The sequence below is a fragment of the Taudactylus pleione genome, unplaced genomic scaffold, assembly GCF_031769625.1.
Source record: "Taudactylus pleione unplaced genomic scaffold, aTauple2 ptg000173l, whole genome shotgun sequence".
Classification (NCBI taxonomy): domain Eukaryota; kingdom Metazoa; phylum Chordata; class Amphibia; order Anura; family Myobatrachidae; genus Taudactylus; species Taudactylus pleione.
The window spans coordinates 6,017,589-6,035,968 of NW_028284575.1; the positions used below are offsets into that span (position 1 = coordinate 6,017,589).

Sequence of the window (18,380 nt, forward strand, 5' to 3'; positions counted from 1 at the left end):
CACATTCCAGCGATCTCGGCAGTCTTCATTCCCGGAGTCCTCAATTGGGAGGCGGACTTCCTCAGCCGTCACGACGTGCATCCCGGGGAATGGTCGCTTCACCCAGAGGTGTTTCAGCTACTCGTGGACAGGTGGGGGCTGCCGGAGCTGGACTTGATGGCCTCCCGTCACAATCACAAGTTGCCCGTTTACGGGTCAAGGACAAGAGACGCAGGCGCCTGTCTGGTAGACCCGCTGTCGGTGAAATAGACATTTCACCTGGCGTATCTGTTTCCTCCGATATCCCTACTTCCTCGGGTTCTGCGGAAATTCAAGCAGGACGGCGGCACGCAGGTGCTGGTGGCTCCGGCGTGGCCCAGACGTCCTTGGTACTCCGATGTGAGGAGCCTCTCCATCGACGCTCCGTACCTTCTTCCTCAGCGTCGGGACCTGTTGTCTCAAGGGCCCTGCCTTTACCCGGATCTGGATCGGCTGTCACCAGGACAGAGCGGTGCTCCGCACTCGTCCTGAGTTTTTGCCCAAAGTGGTCTCAAAGTTCCACATTAATCAGGAATTTGTTGTGCCAGCTTTTCAGTCACCTGATCTTTTAGCTGGTGAGGCTTCCGGGCGCTTAGAATCTATGTGGACCGGACTGCTTTGGTTAGGAAGTCTGATTAATTGTTTGTCCTCTTCGGTTTTCACAAGAGGGTTTGGCCGGCCAACAAACAAACGTTAGCCCGTTGGCTTCGTTCCGTTATTTGTGAGGCTTATGCACAGGAAGGTTTACCTGTGCCAGCCTCTGTTAAGGCTCATTCCACTCGTTCTGTGGGTCCCTCTTGGGCTGCTAGACGTGGCGCCTCTGCTGTTCAGCTGTGTAAGGCGGCCACTTGGTCTTCGATTCAAACGTTTTTGAGGTTATTATTATTATTATTATTAGCATTTATTTATATGGCGCCACAAGTGTTCCGCAGCGCCTTACAAAGTACAAAAACAAATTGTATACAAGTGACTTACAGAACAATACAATACAGGACATGGATAATATATATTGCTACATTAGTGACCATATCACCTAGATAAGCAACCAAGTGTTAGGTGCCCTAGTGGTGAGTAAGAAGTAAATGACACTATAGTAAGGAGAAGCACAAGAGGGTAGATGGCCCTGCTCATGAGAGCTTACATTCTAAAAAGGTGGGGGAAGACAAACTAGGTTGACACAGATGGGGTAGATGGGGACGAATGAGCATGTAGCAAGGAGTTAGAATGATAGCTGGAAGGCTTTGATGAAGTAGTGGGTAGAGCCCGTTTGAAGGATTGCAAACAGGTGGAGAGTCTGATGCAGAGTGGGAGAGAGTTCCAGAGGTGGGGAGCAGTGCGGGCAAAATCTTGGAGGCGGGAGTGGGAGGAAGTAATCAGCTGGCATGAAAGGCGGCGTGCATTAGTTGAGCGAAGAGGGCGGAGAGGAGCGTGAAGGGAGATGAGATCAGAGATGTATATGGGAGAAGATTGGGTGAGGGCTTTGTGAGCGAGTGTGAGAACCTTAAATTGGACTCTGAAAGGGAAGGGGAGCCAGTGTAGGGCTTGTAGGAGAGGGGAGGCAGATGCAGAATGTTTGGAGAGGAAGATAAGCCGTGCAGCAGCATTGAGGACAGACTGGAGAGGAGAGAGATGGGATTTGGGGAGGCCAGATAGGAGGAGGTTACAATAGTCCAATCTGGAGATGACCAGTGAGTGTATGAGGGTTTTAGTAGCATCCTGGGTGAGATAGGGTCTGATCTTAGAAATATTTTTGAGATGGAAACGACAGGACTGTGAAAGGTTCTGGATATGTGGTTTGAAGGAGAGGGATGAGTCCAGGATAACTCCAAGACAGTGCACCTTGGGACTAGATGAGATAGTTATTCCATCAATTGATAAAGAAATAGTGGGAAGTGAGGTGATGTGGGAGGGTGGGATGCGTTTGACACCTTCGCCTCTCAGGATGCATCCTTCGGGCGCCGGGTGCTCCTTTCAGCACAGGAGCGTCCCCGCCCTTAGTTGAACTGCTTTGGGACATCCCCAAGGTCAACCCTGTGGACCCCCTATGGACCCTGAAGTAGAAAACAAGAGATATGGTAAGAATTTACCTTTGTTTCTACGAAGTCCATAGGGTGCCCGCCCTGACGCACCTGGCTTCAAAAGGGCTGTGTTGCTGGTCACCGGTTTTCCGTCTTCCTTTTCTGTGAGTATGGTTTTCTTGTGTGTTCCAGTCTTCCTTCTCTCTGTTTAGTCTCCTCCTCCGGCCTTGGCTGCTTACCAACTGAGGTGCTGTGGCTCGGGGGCGGGTTATAGAGGAGGACGGACCCAAGTGCATCCTGGGAGCAGCAAAGCTTTAACTGCGTGGTGCCCATGGATCCAGATCCAGCTATACCCCAAGGTCAACCCTGTGGACCCTATGGACTTCGTAGAAACAGAGATAACAAAGGTAAGTTCTTACCATATCTCTTGTTTTGGCAGGCATGCACATAGGTAGGGCAAGCACTAAATTTGCCGACAGGCCCACTATTATCTTACAATGCGCCAGATAGACAGACAGATGGACAAACAGAGCTGTCAAGTATGTATATGTAAAGTAGCAAACATATAATAATACCACCTTCTGTGTATATGGGATGAGCACAGACACAAGAACCTCTTCCGGCAGGAGATAGGATGATAATCCCTTACATTGGAAGAAGCCATCATTGCAGAGGATCTCCCGCGCTCCTCCTGCAGAAGATGTATACATGATTTACACTAATCATCATTTCACAATCAGCTTAATCTATCACTGTGCTAATCCAAGTGAGGAAATCAGCTTCTGGCTCAAATAATATCGGTAATTTACCTTTTCCACTATTATATGAGAAACGCAGGGCTCGAGGTAGTCCTAGTGCTGTTATTGCCGCAGAACGGTTCCATATGAAATAATGAGTTATTGCCTATAATACAGCTATGCTATACAAAGGGTCAATTATTACAAGAAAAATGGGAATTATTCATATCAGTACCAGTCGTCCTGAGTCTTCCTCCAACAGCGTCCTCAACAGACAGCCGCACATAGGGGGAGATGTAACAAGCCTCGGAAAGAGATAAAATAGGGGGAAGGTGCCCATAACAACCAATCTGCTTCTGAAGCTGGGTACACACTAGACGATTTCTCGGACCAACATATCATCCTTAACCGAAATGTGTGTATGCACTATACATGTTCCCCCGCGCAGCGACATCGGTTTCATTCCATCGGGCGTGCATTTATGGCAGATGGAGCCAACCAGCTGCCGTCGCAAGGAAGGTGAATGGTGCCGGTGAACGATATATCAGGCGGTCACACACCGGATCGCACAATGTGTACGGACCGCCCGATATATATCGTGCCATCGCATCTGCTGACGCTGGGTACACACATTGTCTAGTGTGTACCCAGCTTAGCTGTCATTTCATAGACTGTGCTGGGTAACTGACTGTGCTTAGATATATCAATGAATGGTTGCACACAGATGCCCCCACTGTTCCTACCACCCCTGCAACATGCATCCCCCACCTCTGCACCCTGTAACTACCAACCCTGGACCCTGTGAGTGCCACCCCTGGATCTCCCACCCCTGTACAGTGTAAACTGTTCCCCCTGCAACTAAAACCCCCACACCCTGCAACTGCCCCCTGCACCCTACAACTACTGTATCACCACTGCACACTGTAACTGCACCCTTGCAACTGCCACCTCTGCACCCTATAAGTGCCCTCATGCAAGTGACACCCCTGCACCCTGTAAGTGCACCCCGCTACATCCTGTACCTTCTACACCTGCAACTGCCACCCCTGCACCGTGACCTCCCTCCCCTGCACCGTGTAACTGTCATCCATGCAAGTGACACTCCTGCACCCCCATGCAACTTGTTACTGTGCCTAAGGGGCACCACTCCTGGGGGCACTGCATAAGGGGTCCCACCCCTGGCGGCACTGCATAAGGGGCACCACAACTGGGGGCACTGCATATGTGGCACCACAACTGGGGGCACTACAGAAGGGGCACCACTGCTATGGGCATTATGTGTAAGGGGCACTACTGCTGTGGGCATTGTATAAGGGGCACTACCACTGTGGGGATTATGTGTATTAGGGGCACTACTGTGTGTCATAACATGAATTAGGGACATTACTATGTGGTGTAATGTGAATCAGGGGCACTATGTGTGGTGTAATGTGAAGAAGATTGTGCTACTGTGTGGCATAATTTGAATTGGGGGTACTATGGTGTGACCACGCCCCTTTCATTTGAGACCATGTCCCCATTTGCGGTGCATGCTGTCTCTTTATTGAAAAAGCACAGAGGATGGGGGCCGGGATGTGTTCCACCACGTCTCTAGGACCACTTTAAGCACTAATAATAATGTGTATGGGGCATTACTGTATGGAATAATGTAAAAGGGGCAATACTGTGTGGCATAATGTGTAAGGGGCATTACTGTGTGGCATAATGTGTAAGGGGCATTATTGTGTTGCATAATGTGTAAGGGGCATTACTGTGTGTAATAATGTGTAAGGGAGATTACTGTGTGGAATAACGTGTGTAAGGGGTACTACTATGAGGCGTAACATGAATAAGGGGCAATACTGTGTGGTGTAATTTGAATTGGGGTTACTATTGTGTGGTCACACCCATCCCCGTGAGACCATGCCCCTTTTTTTGGCCTGGGGAGGGGGGCACCAATGTGTTTTCTAGTATAGGGTACCAAAATGTTTAGTTATGACTCTCTCCCTATGATCTGCACAGCCACAGTGCATAAAGTAAATGTATTTTTGTACATAGGGTCTTGTGATATAACATAGGATATGCATTTTGTTATTCTTAAGCCTTTACCGTAAAGGTAAAAATTCCATTCTACAGCATTTGCTTTGACGTTATTTGTAAATAATATATGAATTACCTTTAGATTCCACCTGAAGAACAGAGTTGCCAGCGGCTAATATCGGGTTCAGATCAGAGTTAGAGCTCCGTATAACTATGTGTCCACCTAATGACTGCAATAATAATAATAAGAGATGTTTGCTGTTAATGAGACACAAAGTTATAGAACTGAACGTAAGCTAATTATTTAACATTTTCTTATCATAAACTGTGCTATTATAAGAAGGTAACAAATAGATAGTGTGTCCGTAGGGAGATGTATTATTAGAATAAGCAATCAACCATTATACATACTTGTTACTAACAAAGGAGAAACAACGCGTTTCGCACCATTCAGCTTTATTGGAGCGAACAGGGGCCTACATCTACTGTAGGATATACAGAATAAAAGCAACCGTACCAATAAAAAAACAACAATAGGGTAATCGAATTTCATTTCAGAAAATTATCTTTAATACGTTTAGTCCAGAAGAATTAATTTTATTAAAATTGCTGTTCTAGGTGTGCTCCATGAATATGTATGTAAACTGCAATGACATAGATCCAAATTATATTCCATAAAGAGTTGGACCAGCGGAGGGCAAGTTTAGTAGGAATCTACCAGTCTGGGAGCCTGATCAGCTCCATAACTATGGTACTGTATAGTGTGATCTAATTGGTGACCGCAGGTGATATGTCTGGACTCCTAATGACTATTAAGTTTGTTTGGGTATTGTGAGCAAGAACATGTGTTGTCTTATAATATATTATTAGCATATTTTAATACATAAATATATTACTGATATGATTCATTGATCCAGCTAGGGCACCCCAGCGCAGTTAAGTTGCTATAATATATATTATATATATACACATACATACACACTATATATATATATATATATATATATATATATACATATATATATTGCACACACACACACTGTGTGTGTGTGTGTAATATAATTTTAAACAATTGTTTAGAGCCCATAAGAAGTTTGGAAATTAAGAACATAAAGTGAGGTTAATGTTAGCATTATGCCTTATCTCTTATTGCAAAAAAGAAGAAGAGAAATTGGCTTTATTAACTGAAATAACTGAATACATTTGTATTTAACAATATAAACCAGGGATGCTCAATGTTCAGCACTCCATCTGCTGATAATCTACATCTCTGATTAGGCAGCTTGTGACCGTTTCTGTGCAGGGAATTTGTTGGTCTCTGGATATTTAGAGAAGTCCAGGTTTTGCCATATTGTAAATCATTAAATGGATGCATTAATTTCCTAAGGATTCAATCACATGAAATTAGACAGAAGGTTAGAAGGAATAAATTAACAGACAGTTAAAGGAGAATAACCTAATTTGTTTGAACCTTACATCACTGCTGCTAAACTAGTACTGTAGGTCCATGTGTGGTACCCCAGGTATTGATGTGGACACAGATAGGTTAAATTTAGATGGTACCTTACAGTTGAAATGGTAGCTTCCGTTGATCTTACGTCTTCTCTGGCAACGACTTCACAAGCTTATCTGTCTCCTGCTGTAGCAGAGAGGCTAGCTCCATACACCCAGTAAAATGACTTAATGTGAGAGCATTGATAAATAGCATAATTTAGATGATTTATTAAGGGGAAGTAAGAGAACGTGGGTTCAGGAGGTCAATATAGATAAAATAATAATCACCATATACAGTAAATGTCCATTCAATGCAAATGAAACATGACATATTCAATACAGTAGTTAGCAATTTTTTAGTAAATAGGCAATAATTCTCTCTAACAGTTAAATAGACTTCTTTATCATAAATGCTGTAGCACCTCTTTGGCTATAACTCTGAAAAATATGGTTTCTTAATTATTTCAATACACTATACTCTAAACATGCAATAACCTTCTCAATAACACACATATGAAGAAATAACAAAACCAATTATTACTCAGCAGACTAGCAAATCTCTAGACTGATCATTAAATTACTTTTAAATTAACTCAAAGTTCTTTCGTTGGAGTACCTTCTTGCTAGGTGGTCACTGTCCTGTATCATGCATGCACTTGTAATCCACAAGGGGCAAAGGTAACAGAATTAACATCTAATGCTTGTCTTTCTTGATTTCACTGAGCAACAGCTTCCACTTTCCAATTATAAAGCACAATGAATACAGTTCCACTTTAGTAGCACAGTTATCTTCAGCACTTAATACTATCAGTAGCTCAGTCCTAAGTGCACTCTTAATCAGCTCTTATATCAATCTTTCTCACAGAATGGCTTTATCTCTCCTTATACTAATAGACTCAGGGCCTGATTCAGAGCCGGACGCTCTGACAGAGCGCACGCTCTGAATCAGGGCCTGGCCCTCTGGTTTTGCAGAACGGCCTCTTGGCCGCTCGCATAGCTGTGGGTGACCACCCACAGCTATAGCGAGCGGCCTTGATGATGGTCAAGACCATGGCGACCATCAGGCTTGCGACAAGACCCTTGTGGTAGGGTCTCGTTGCCGCAAGCCCAAGAGTGCTTTCGGCTCAAACAGAGCCGAAAGCACTCCCACTGACATCACTTGTGATGTTAGTGGGGCCGTCCCCAGACGGTAGGCGTTCCCATGGGAACGCCTCCGTCTGGACAGCCACGCCCCCGGCCCGCCCACCAAAGGGGGCTTGCTGTCACTCTACATCGACAGCACGCCCCCTTTGGTACGAGACCCGGAGCGACGGTTTGCCCGTCGCTACTCGGGTCTCGCGCATGCGCACAACGGAGCCGGTTCCGTCGTGCGCATGCACACTGGGCCACCATCGACCCGCTCGCGAGCGCATAACGCACGCGAGCGGGTCTGAATCAGGCCCTAAGTCCACAGGTTCAGGGGTAGCTCAATCAGCACATCTATGTCAGTATGTATATCTCTCTAGTTCTGTCTATTGCAGGTATTATAATTACTCAATATTGCAATACACTTTCAGTAGGTAAATATCATTTTATCAGTTTAACTCACACAACCTCTATGGATCTCTGCTGCGGATCCCAGTGCTGACATGCTGTCTCTCTAGTCACACTACTGCTGCTTCTGCTGCCATTCCCAACACTCTAAGTGGCCCTGGCACTTGGCACCACCTCAGCATTGTGACTTGCTTAGTCTTTGCTCACAGACCTGCAGCACCTTATCCCACTCTCCAGCTCAGCGTCATCGGCATTTGCCTTACTGCACTGTGTATGTGCAAGACCACAAAAATAATTTTCTTTTGCCAGCTTGACCTTTTCTGGCACTCTGCTGCTCCACCCAGGGACAGCCTCTCACATTACAGTGTCCACTGGTTGTTATGAGAGCCAGGGGTATCACACATGGGAGTGCTGCTTACAAGTCCTTAAGACCTACTCAGATATAAAGTTCTTCATGCTGTTTACAAATTCAGTACTGGTACTGTAAGAAGTTGGGCATCTAATTAAAGGTAGCGGACCCACTGGAAGGAGCACTGTGGTTTTGAAAATATCATAAATGTAACCACAGTTCTTCTTTAAGCTTTAGCAAAATAATAATAAATATTTCAAACTCTAAAGAACTTACACCTGTTTTGAAGTATGTATTGTTAATTCCATATTTGCATTATATGCCAGACTAATAGGGGTATTCAATATGGGTGCGATAACATAGTTTTTTGCGCTAATATCGCACTTTTTAACGTTTTTGCGTTAATATCACTTGTTTTAGTTTTACACCGTATTCAATTTCCAAGACTTATCACAGTTTTGAAAAGTCTTTGATAAAAAACGGTGATAACTTTTCACCATTGAATAGGTGTCGAAAAAAAGTGCAGATTTGGGGTTTAGGGGTGCAGGCTTAAAAAAAATAGCCTGCACCCCTGAGATTGACATTTAAAAAAGAACTGTGTCAAAAAAAGTAAAAAAAAAAATAGGGACACCCCAAAAAATAAATGTAAAAATTGGGGTGCAAAAAAAAAAATGGGAAAAAATTGTTAAACAATAGGGAAATAAGTTCAGGTCTATTCTGCAAGTATGCGGCAGATGTTTTCTATAATAGAATTACAGCGGCAGGTGCACAAATGCAGAATTTTAAAAAAAATACTTTAGGGACACCAAAATATGCTAGTACCCATTTTCATGTACCCCAAATTTGATGGGACCACTTAAAAAAACGAAAAAAATAACCTAAGTGCTCTTCTGCATCACTTCTTCAATGTCGGGCAAAAAACACCTGCTGCGGCTATTTAAATCCCCGACTTTCAATTAAAGGTTAAAACGGGGGTACCCATAGTATTCCCCCATGTTTTTACAACTTTAGGGGGGGTCTTACAATTATTTTAAGGAAAAATTAGTAAGTTTACGCAAATCCAACTTCGGAGTTTCCCGTTTTCGTTAATTTGATATTGAATACGGGGATAAGCGGGAGCGCGCACCATACCTTTACGCAGAAAAAAACTCCGATATGAAACGTTAACTTCGCCAGGGAAGTTAACCTTTCATATTGAATACCCCTCTATGTATCTAGCATCAATATTGATTTATTAAGCTGGTTTTAGTGAATTTTCCATGCATACTGAAAATGGATCAAGTCAAGGACCTGCCAATAGCAATCTTCTAATTTCAAATGTTTCCAAACAAATTAAACATAAGCATCAGCATATACAAAGTTTAATACATATTTTGTACTCTCCTGGACATTCCTCCCATAGACTCACAATTTCATTCCATCACGCAGTGAAAATCAGGGTACCGAAAATGCAAATCATTGTGCAGTGGTGTATGGGGCCATAATAATACAAATCACGTCATCTCTCACAGACACTTGTCCCTTGAAATGTCCTTTTGGGGTCTACTACCAATAAAGTCCAAAACATAGCAAAGCAAGCAATTTACATAATTCTAGCATGGTTAGCATAGACTTATTGTCGCCAAAATGTATTACAAAGATGTGGATTTCACAGATTTGTACACATGCTACTAGCAATATTAGTATGACAATAGATAGCTGTTCTAAATTGGAATTAATGAAGCTGTGACAGTTTATCACCGTGATATGATGAGCAGAGATCATACAGACCAAAGTCAGATAGATACTGGGACATTATGCTTACATGTTATTGCTTGCAGAGATTCCCGTGACACTAGTTCATTATTTTTGATAAATATAAGTTCATTATCAGGTGGTGCTGGTGTTACGAAGGCATTACACAATTTTATATATGTGTCTTCTCAAGCATTTTTTTTCTAATAAAGTTACAGTATATGTCTGGTACATTGTGATATCTGCCAGTATGATTTAACAGAACGCTGGTGCCAAGTAATTAAGCATGAAGGTATCTTTGTGTAATCCCTTTTACATTGTTATTGTAAAATTAGGAATTTTAGGAATTAAATGACCCATAAAACAATATATGCAGCCTTTGCATCATACGCAGTGAACTAGGGACCTCACTTTGCATGCACTGTCCCAAATTAATGTTCAGAATAGTAAATAACGTTCTTGGGAGGGTGGACTGCTATTACCAGGACCCTCTCACCTCTGGGCCCACTAGTTCCTCCACTTGCCAATGAATATGAACTTTTAATAAACATAATTATCTATTGTTTTTTAGTTAGTGGCCCTTCCACATTTATATCAGATGTTGATTAAACTAGACTTGTCTGTCTTCCTGTGATGAAATTGATATACCAGGCCATGCATTATAAGTCGTGCACACCTGGTGTTTTACTTAGACTGTCAACTGTGCAGTTGCAGATCCCGTTGGGGGGGGGGGGGGGTATGGGGCACGCAATTAATCAGGAAGATTGGCCCAGTAACACACATACCTTCTCACAGTAGAGCTGTTTGTATTGAAGATAAGTCAACCAAAATAATGAAGACTCTGGTATTTTGCTAGGAGAAAACAGGAGGGTGATCAGGCACATTGAATACTACCATAGTGGGCAAGAGCCATCACTGGAATGTTTGTAAAGATGCTGGTACTACTTGCTTGTCTGTGTGTATATAGTGCAAGATCAGGTTAGGGAGTGATGTTTCATGGGGTAAATGGCCCCACTCTGCATGCAGCAGCCAATTGGTATCACACCAGTTTATGGCATTGGTACAAGTACCTGCAGCTAATTTTATTTGTGTAGCAAAATAAACAATATACAGATGTGTCCTCGTGCACCTAGCCTCAATACGCCATGCGGTGCAAGTGAGCCGCCAGGTCCTGTGCGACTCGGTTTGTTCTGAGCGTTCTTTTTGCCCAAAAATGCATCTTAGTTTCAAATGGATGTGACAAACAGCTTCACAAGATTGTGCTGTTTAATTTGACATGCAACACTTGTATATCTGTGTGCAAATTAATCTGTATACGAAGAACACGGAACTTGGCACAGAAAATAGGAGTGTTAGCTGCATTGTTGTACTTCGTATACAGATTCACACTCAGTTGCACACAGATATACAAGTGTCACAAATCAAATTAATCAGTGCGGTCTGGTGAAGACGCATTTTCGAGTGAAACAGATGCAAGGATTGGCGCAAGCCAAGTTGCATGGGACCTGGCGCACCAACAAGGGCTCTTTGGCGTGACTGCAGTAATAGTGTATGAAGACACATCTGTAAAAATAAATCCTACCCTAGCTAATAAAACAGTAGTTTCCCTTTCTGAAGGTGAGAGGATCTAATGTCCAACTTACAAAAACAACATTTAAATACAACACTTACATACAGCCATAGAGGTGTCTCTCAACAGTTCTATCAGCCAGGTAGTGAGAGACTGCCTAGAGAAACTGGCTCACCTTTTATCACTCTCACAGGTGGTCTGGCAATCAAAGCTCATTACCTGGATAATTACCACACTGAAGTTAAGAACCTGGGCCATACTGTATACGGGATGTAGTTAGGAAGCTTCCCGACTGTGAAATCCCGGCAAGAGACCAATGATAGGTGTCTGAATCCCAACGCCTAACATCAGCCCCACGCTGAAATCTCGACACCAGGCTTACCGATTGTAGGTAAGCCGGGCGTCGGGAGCTGATAGCTGTGGGGGGGGGGGGAGGGTTAGGTTTAGGGGCTCCCGGGAGAATTAGAGTTAGGCACCTCCCTGGAGGGTTAGGCTAGGGGAAGGGGGGATTAGGGTCAGGTACCCCCGGGGGGAGGTTAGGGTTAGGCACTCCCCAGGGAGGGTTAGGTTTAGGGTGCGGGGAGAGGTTTAGGCACCCCAGGAAGGAGGTTAGGGTAAGGCACTAGGGGGGGAGGTTAGGGTTAGGCACCCCTAAAGGAGGGTTAGGGTTAGGGGGGGGAGAGGGGAGGTTTAGGTGGTTTACATACCTCCGTCAGGATCTTCTGCTGCCTGCCAACCGGCGTCGGTATTTCATCTGCCCTGCTTAGGTCCGGCGGTATGACATACCGATTCCATGTATACACCTCCAATCAACAACTTCCCCAGTGCTTTTCTCACAATATTAGTAGTCTGGTATGCCGCTCTTTGCTAGCTACATTCTTGGGTCTGTATTTCCTTATGGAGTGATTGCTGCTATGGGTAACATCACTTCTTAATAGAACGCACATCTTAGTAAATTTACCGCTTAGGCACTTTCCCTTTCTGTACTAATTAGCAGAACATTTTATGGCCCCAAATTTGCACCCTGTTTTAGAAGTTTGCTAATTTCCATCACTATTTGAGAAATCACATCTGGAAACCCTTATGCAGAGGATGCTAATTACTTTGGAGTTCTGGCTTCTCTTTTGTCCTAAATCATATTCTCTTTGTACTAGAATAATAATAATAATAATAATAATAATAATAATAATAATAATAATAATAATAATAATAATAATAATAATGGTCATTTCATGGTAACTCATGTTACAAAGTGACATAGCAAGTTATTTGCATGGCTATCAACAGTAAAAGGAATTTATGTGAAAATAATAAGACAGATCATGTTTTAATTAGGGGTGAGCGGGTTCGGATTTCTGAAATCCGAACCCCCCCGAGCCCCCCCCGATCCGAGTCCGATCCGAGTCAGGCTCGACTTTTCCCGCCTGACTCGGATCTGACATCGAGGCAAAACGTCATCATCCCGCCTTCCGAGTCTCGCGGGTTTTGGATCCTATATAAGGTACCCGCGTCTGCGCCATTTTCTCACTCGGCTGTGGACAGTGAAGAGGGAGGGTGGGAGTTAGTGCTGTGTAGTGTAGTGTAGTGTAGTGCTGCTGTTGTCCACTACTTCAAAGTCCATAGGGGCTGGCTGTGTTGTGCTGTGCTGCTGTTGTTAATAGGGGCTGTGTCCACTACTTCAAAGTCCATAGGGGCTGGCTGGACTGTGTTGTGCAGTCAGTTCTCCATAGGGGCTGTGTCCACTCCAAAGTCCTGTGCAGTGTCCCAGTCCTAAAGGGGTGCTGTAGTGTTGTCCAGGGGGTGCTCTGTCCATCAGGGGTGCTCCCCCCAAGTGCTAAAAAAATAATATATTTTCTGTGTTTGTGAATTGTGTGCGCAGTAGCCGCACGTGCATCAACAAAGTAGTGCCAAGCGTGCGCCTGTGTCATAAGTAAAGGGCCGGCTGGCTTGACCGTTAAAGGGTGCTGTAACCCCCGAAAGTACACTCCAGTCCAAACCAAAAAAAAATTATTTTCTGTGTTTGTGAATTGTGTGCACAGTAGCCGCACGTGCATCAACAAAGTAGTGCCAAGCGTGCGCCTGTGTCATAAGTAAAGGGCCGGCTGGCTTGACCGTTAAGGGTGCTGTAACCCCCGAAAGTACACTCCAGTCCAAACCAAAAAAAAATTATTTTCTGTGTTTGTGAATTGTGTGCGCAGTAGCCGCACGTGCATCAACAAAGTAGTGCCAAGCGTGCGCCTGTGTCATAAGTAAAGGGCTGGCTGGCTTGATCGTTAAGGGTGCTGTAACCCCCGAAAGTACACTCCAGTCCAAACCAAAAAAAAAATTATTTTCTGTGTTTGTGAATTGTGTGCGCAGTAGCCGCACGTGCATCAACAAAGTAGTGCCAAACGTGCGCCTGTGTCATAAGTAAAGGGCCGGCTGGCTTGACCGTTAAGGGTGCTGTAACCCCCGAAAGTACACTCCAGTCCAAACCAAAAAAAAAAATATTTTCTGTGTTTGTGAATTGTGTGCGCAGTAGCCGCACGTGCATCAACAAAGTAGTGCCAAACGTGCGCCTGTGTCATAAGTAAAGGGCCGGCTGGCTTGACCGTTAAGGGTGCTGTAACCCCCGAAAGTACACTCCAGTCCAAACCCAAAAAAAAATTATTTTCTGTGTTTGTGAATTGTGTGCGCAGTAGCCGCACGTGCATCAACAAAGTAGTGCCAAGCGTGCGCCTGTGTCATAAGTAAAGGGCCGGCTGGCTTGACCGTTAAGGGTGCTGTAACCCCCGAAAGTACACTCCAGTCCAAACCAAAAAAAAAATTATTTTCTGTGTTTGTGAATTGTGTGCGCAGTAGCCGCACGTGCATCAACAAAGTAGTGCCAAGCGTGCACCTGTGTCATAAGTAAAGGGCCGGCTGGCTTGACCGTTAAGGGTGCTGTAACCCCCGAAAGTACACTCCAGTCCAAACCTAAAAAAAAATTATTTTCTGTGTTTGTGAATTGTGTGCGCAGTAGCCGCACGTGCATCAACAAAGTAGTGCCAAGCGTGCGCCTGTGTCATAAGTAAAGGGCCAGCTGGCTTGACCGTTAAAGGGTGCTGTAACCCCCGAAAGTACACTCCAGTCCAAACCAAAAAAAAATTATTTTCTGTGTTTGTGAATTGTGTGCGCAGTAGCCGCACGTGCATCAACAAAGTAGTGCCAAGCGTGCGCCTGTGTCATAAGTAAAGGGCCGGCTGGCTTGACCGTTAAGGGTGCTGTAACCCCTGAAAGTACACTCCAGTCCAAACCTAAAAAAAAATTATTTTCTGTGTTTGTGAATTGTGTGCGCAGTAGCCGCACGTGCATCAACAAAGTAGTGCCAAGCGTGCGCCTGTGTCATAAGTAAAGGGCCGGCTGGCTTGACCGTTAAGGGTGCTGTAACCCCCGAAAGTACACTCCAGTCCAAACCAAAAAAAAAATTATTTTCTGTGTTTGTGAATTGTGTGCGCAGTAGCCGCACGTGCATCAACAAAGTAGTGCCAAGCGTGCGCCTGTGTCATAAGTAAAGGGCCGGCTGGCTTGACCGTTAAGGGTGCTGTAACCCCCGAAAGTACACTCCAGTCCAAACCAAAAAAAAAATTATTTTCTGTGTTTGTGAATTGTGTGCGCAGTAGCCGCACGTGCATCAACAAAGTAGTGCCAAACGTGCGCCTGTGTCATAAGTAAAGGGCCGGCTGGCTTGACCGTTAAGGGTGCTGTAACCCCCGAAAGTACACTCCAGTCCAAACCAAAAAAAAAATTATTTTCTGTGTTTGTGAATTGTGTGCGCAGTAGCCGCACGTGCATCAACAAAGTAGTGCCAAACGTGCGCCTGTGTCATAAGTAAAGGGCCGGCTGGCTTGACCGTTAAGGGTGCTGTAACCCCCGAAAGTACACTCCAGTCCAAACCAAAAAAAAAATTATTTTCTGTGTTTGTGAATTGTGTGCGCAGTAGCCGCACGTGCATCAACAAAGTAGTGCCAAGCGTGCGCCTGTGTCATAAGTAAAGGGCCGGCTGGCTTGACCGTTAAAGGGTGCTGTAACCCCCGAAAGTACACTCCAGTCCAAACCAAAAAAAAATTATTTTCTGTGTTTGTGAATTGTGTGCGCAGTAGCCGCACGTGCATCAACAAAGTAGTGCCAAGCGTGCGCCTGTGTCATAAGTAAAGGGCCGGCTGGCTTGACCGTTAAAGGGTGCTGTAACCCCCAAAGTACACTCCAGTCCAAACCAAAAAAAAATTATTTTCTGTGTTTGTGAATTGTGTGCGCAGTAGCCGCACGTGCATCAACAAAGTAGTGCCAAGAGTGCGCCTGTGTCATAAGTAAAGGGCCGGCTGGCTTGACCGTTAAAGGGTGCTGTAACCCACAAAGTACACTCCAGTCCAAACCAAAAAAAAAATTATTTTCTGTGTTTAGCCGCACGTATATATCAAATCGATATAACATAAATGGAGGACCAAACTTTCTCCGATAAAAATAAAATAGAGAAAGATCAAGAACCACTTCCTCCTAGTGCTGAAGCTGCTGCCACTAGTCATGACATAGACGATAACATGCCATCAACGTCGTCTGCCAAGGCCGATGCCCAATGTCATAGTAGAGGGCACATACAATCCCAAATGGCAAAGTTCAGGAAAATGACCTTGAAAAAGACATTTAAATCAGCTGAAGAGAAACGTAAACTTGCCAATATGCCATTTACGACACGGAGTGGCAAGGAACGGCTAAGGTCGATCCCTAGTATGTTCATGACTAGTGGTTCAGCTTCACATGACGATGGAAGCACTCCTCCCACTAAAAAAATCAAAAGAGTTAAGCTGGCAAAAGCACAGCGAAGAACTGTGCTTTCTAAGAAGATATCACAAATCCCCAAGGAGAGTCCAAGTGTGGTGGTGGTTGCGATGCCTGACCTTCCCAGCACTGGACGGGAAGAGGTGGCTCTTTCCACCATTTGCACGCCCCCTGCAAGTGCTGAAAGGAGCACCCACAGTCCACTTGCTGATATGCAAATTGAAGATGTCACTGTTGAAGTACAACAGGATGAGGATACTGGTGTAGCTGGCGCTGAGGAGGAAGTTGGCGAGGAGGATTCTGATGGTGATGTGGTTTGTTTAAATCAGGCTCCGGGGGAGACAGTTGTTGTCCGTGGGATGAAAAAGCCCATCACGGTCATGCCTGGGCAGAAGACCAAACATTCCACCTCTTTGGTCTGGCAATATTTCTATCCAAATCCGGACAACAACTGTCTTGCCATATGTACCATATGTAAAGGTGAAATAAGTAGGGGTAGGGACGTCAACCACCTAGGAACATCCTCCCTTATACGGCACCTGCAGCGCGTTCATAAAAAGTTACTGTCAAGTTCAGAAACTTTGGCTCAGACCGTAAGCAGTCCAGGGACACCTAAATCCCGTTGTCCTGTTGTATCCAAGCGCCTGCAAACCACACCGTCAACTCCCTCCTCGTCAATTTCCTCCTTAGTCAGGATCGGAAGTAGTCCTGCAGGCCATATCACTGGCATGACTGACTCTCCTATCCGGGATTCCTCCGGAGGATCCTGCATTGCTACGCCTACTGCTGCCGCTGCTGCTGTTGCTGCTGCTGCTGGGAGTCGTTCATCATCCCAGAGAGGAAGTAGGAACACCACTACTTTTACTAAACAATTGACCCTCCAACAGTCCTTAGCGAGGAGGATGAAGTACGAAAGCAGTCATCCTGAAGCAAAACGTATAACTGAGGCCTTGACTGCTATGTTGGTGTTAGACGTGCGTCCGGTATCCGCCATTAGTGCAGTGGGATTTAGACAATTGATGGAGGTAGTGTGTCCCCGGTTCCAAATCCCGTCTAGATTCCACTTCACTAGGCAGGCGATACCGAGACTGTACAGAAACGTCAGAAAAAGTGTCCTCAGTGTCCTGAAAAATGCCGTTGTACACAATGTCCACTTAACCACGGACATGTGGACAAGTGGAACAGGGCAGACTAAGGACTATATGACTGTGACAGCCCACTGGGTAGATGTATCACCTTACGCAGCAACAGCAGCAGCGTCACCAGTAGCAGCATCTCAGAAACGCCAGCTCGTTACAAGGCAGGCTACGCTGTGTATCACCGGTTTCAGTAAGAGGCACACCGCCGACAACCTCTTAGAGAAACTGAGGGAAATCATCGCCCAGTGGCTTACCCCACTTAGACTCTCCTGGGGATTTGTGATATCTGACAACGCCACCAATATTGTGCGGGCATTACATCTGGGCAAATTCCAGCACGTCCCATGTTTTGCTCACACAATAAACTTGGTGGTGCAGAATTTTCTGAAAAGCGACAGGGGCGTGCAGGAGACGCTTTGGGTGGCCCGAAAAATTTCTGGCCACTTTCGCCATTCAGCGACTGCGTGCCGAAGACTGGAGCGCCAGCAAACACTCTTGAACCTGCCCCGCCATCACCTGAAGCAAGAGGTTGTGACGCGGTGGAACTCAACCCTCTATATGCTTCAGAGGATGGAGGAGCAGCAAAAGGCCATACAAGCCTATACATCCACCTATGACATAGGCAAAGGAGGGGGTATGCACCTGACTCAAGCGCAGTGGAGAATGATTTCCGTGTTGTGCAAGGTTCTTCAGCCCTTCGAACTTGCCACACGTGAAGTCAGTTCAGACACTGCCAGCTTGAGTCAGGTCATTCCCCTCATCAGGCTTTTGCAGAAGCAGCTGGAGAAAGTGAAGGAGGAGCTAAGACGGAGCGATTCCGCTCGGCATGTGGGACTTGTGGATGAAGCCCTTCATTCGCTTTGCCAGGATTCCAGGGTGGTCAATCTGTTGAAATCAGACCACTACATTTTGGCCACCGTGCTCGATCCTAGGTTTAAAGCCTATGTGGTGTCTCTCTTTCCGGCCGACACA

General features: G+C 45.2%; 1 protein-coding gene across 1 annotated transcript in view; it reads right to left on the reverse strand.

Annotated features, from left to right (window-relative positions):
• Nucleotides 1–18,380, reverse strand: part of LOC148521208 (aldehyde oxidase 1-like) — a 135,282-nt gene that overhangs the window by 74,139 nt on the left and 42,763 nt on the right. Inside the window, exons 12-13 of the mRNA XM_088475570.1 lie at nucleotides 4,929–5,022; nucleotides 2,615–2,727 (exon numbers count right to left, since the gene is read on the reverse strand). Coding sequence (XP_088331696.1) covers nucleotides 2,615–2,727; nucleotides 4,929–5,022 — 207 coding nt within the window. The remainder of the gene's footprint in view (nucleotides 1–2,614; nucleotides 2,728–4,928; nucleotides 5,023–18,380) is intronic.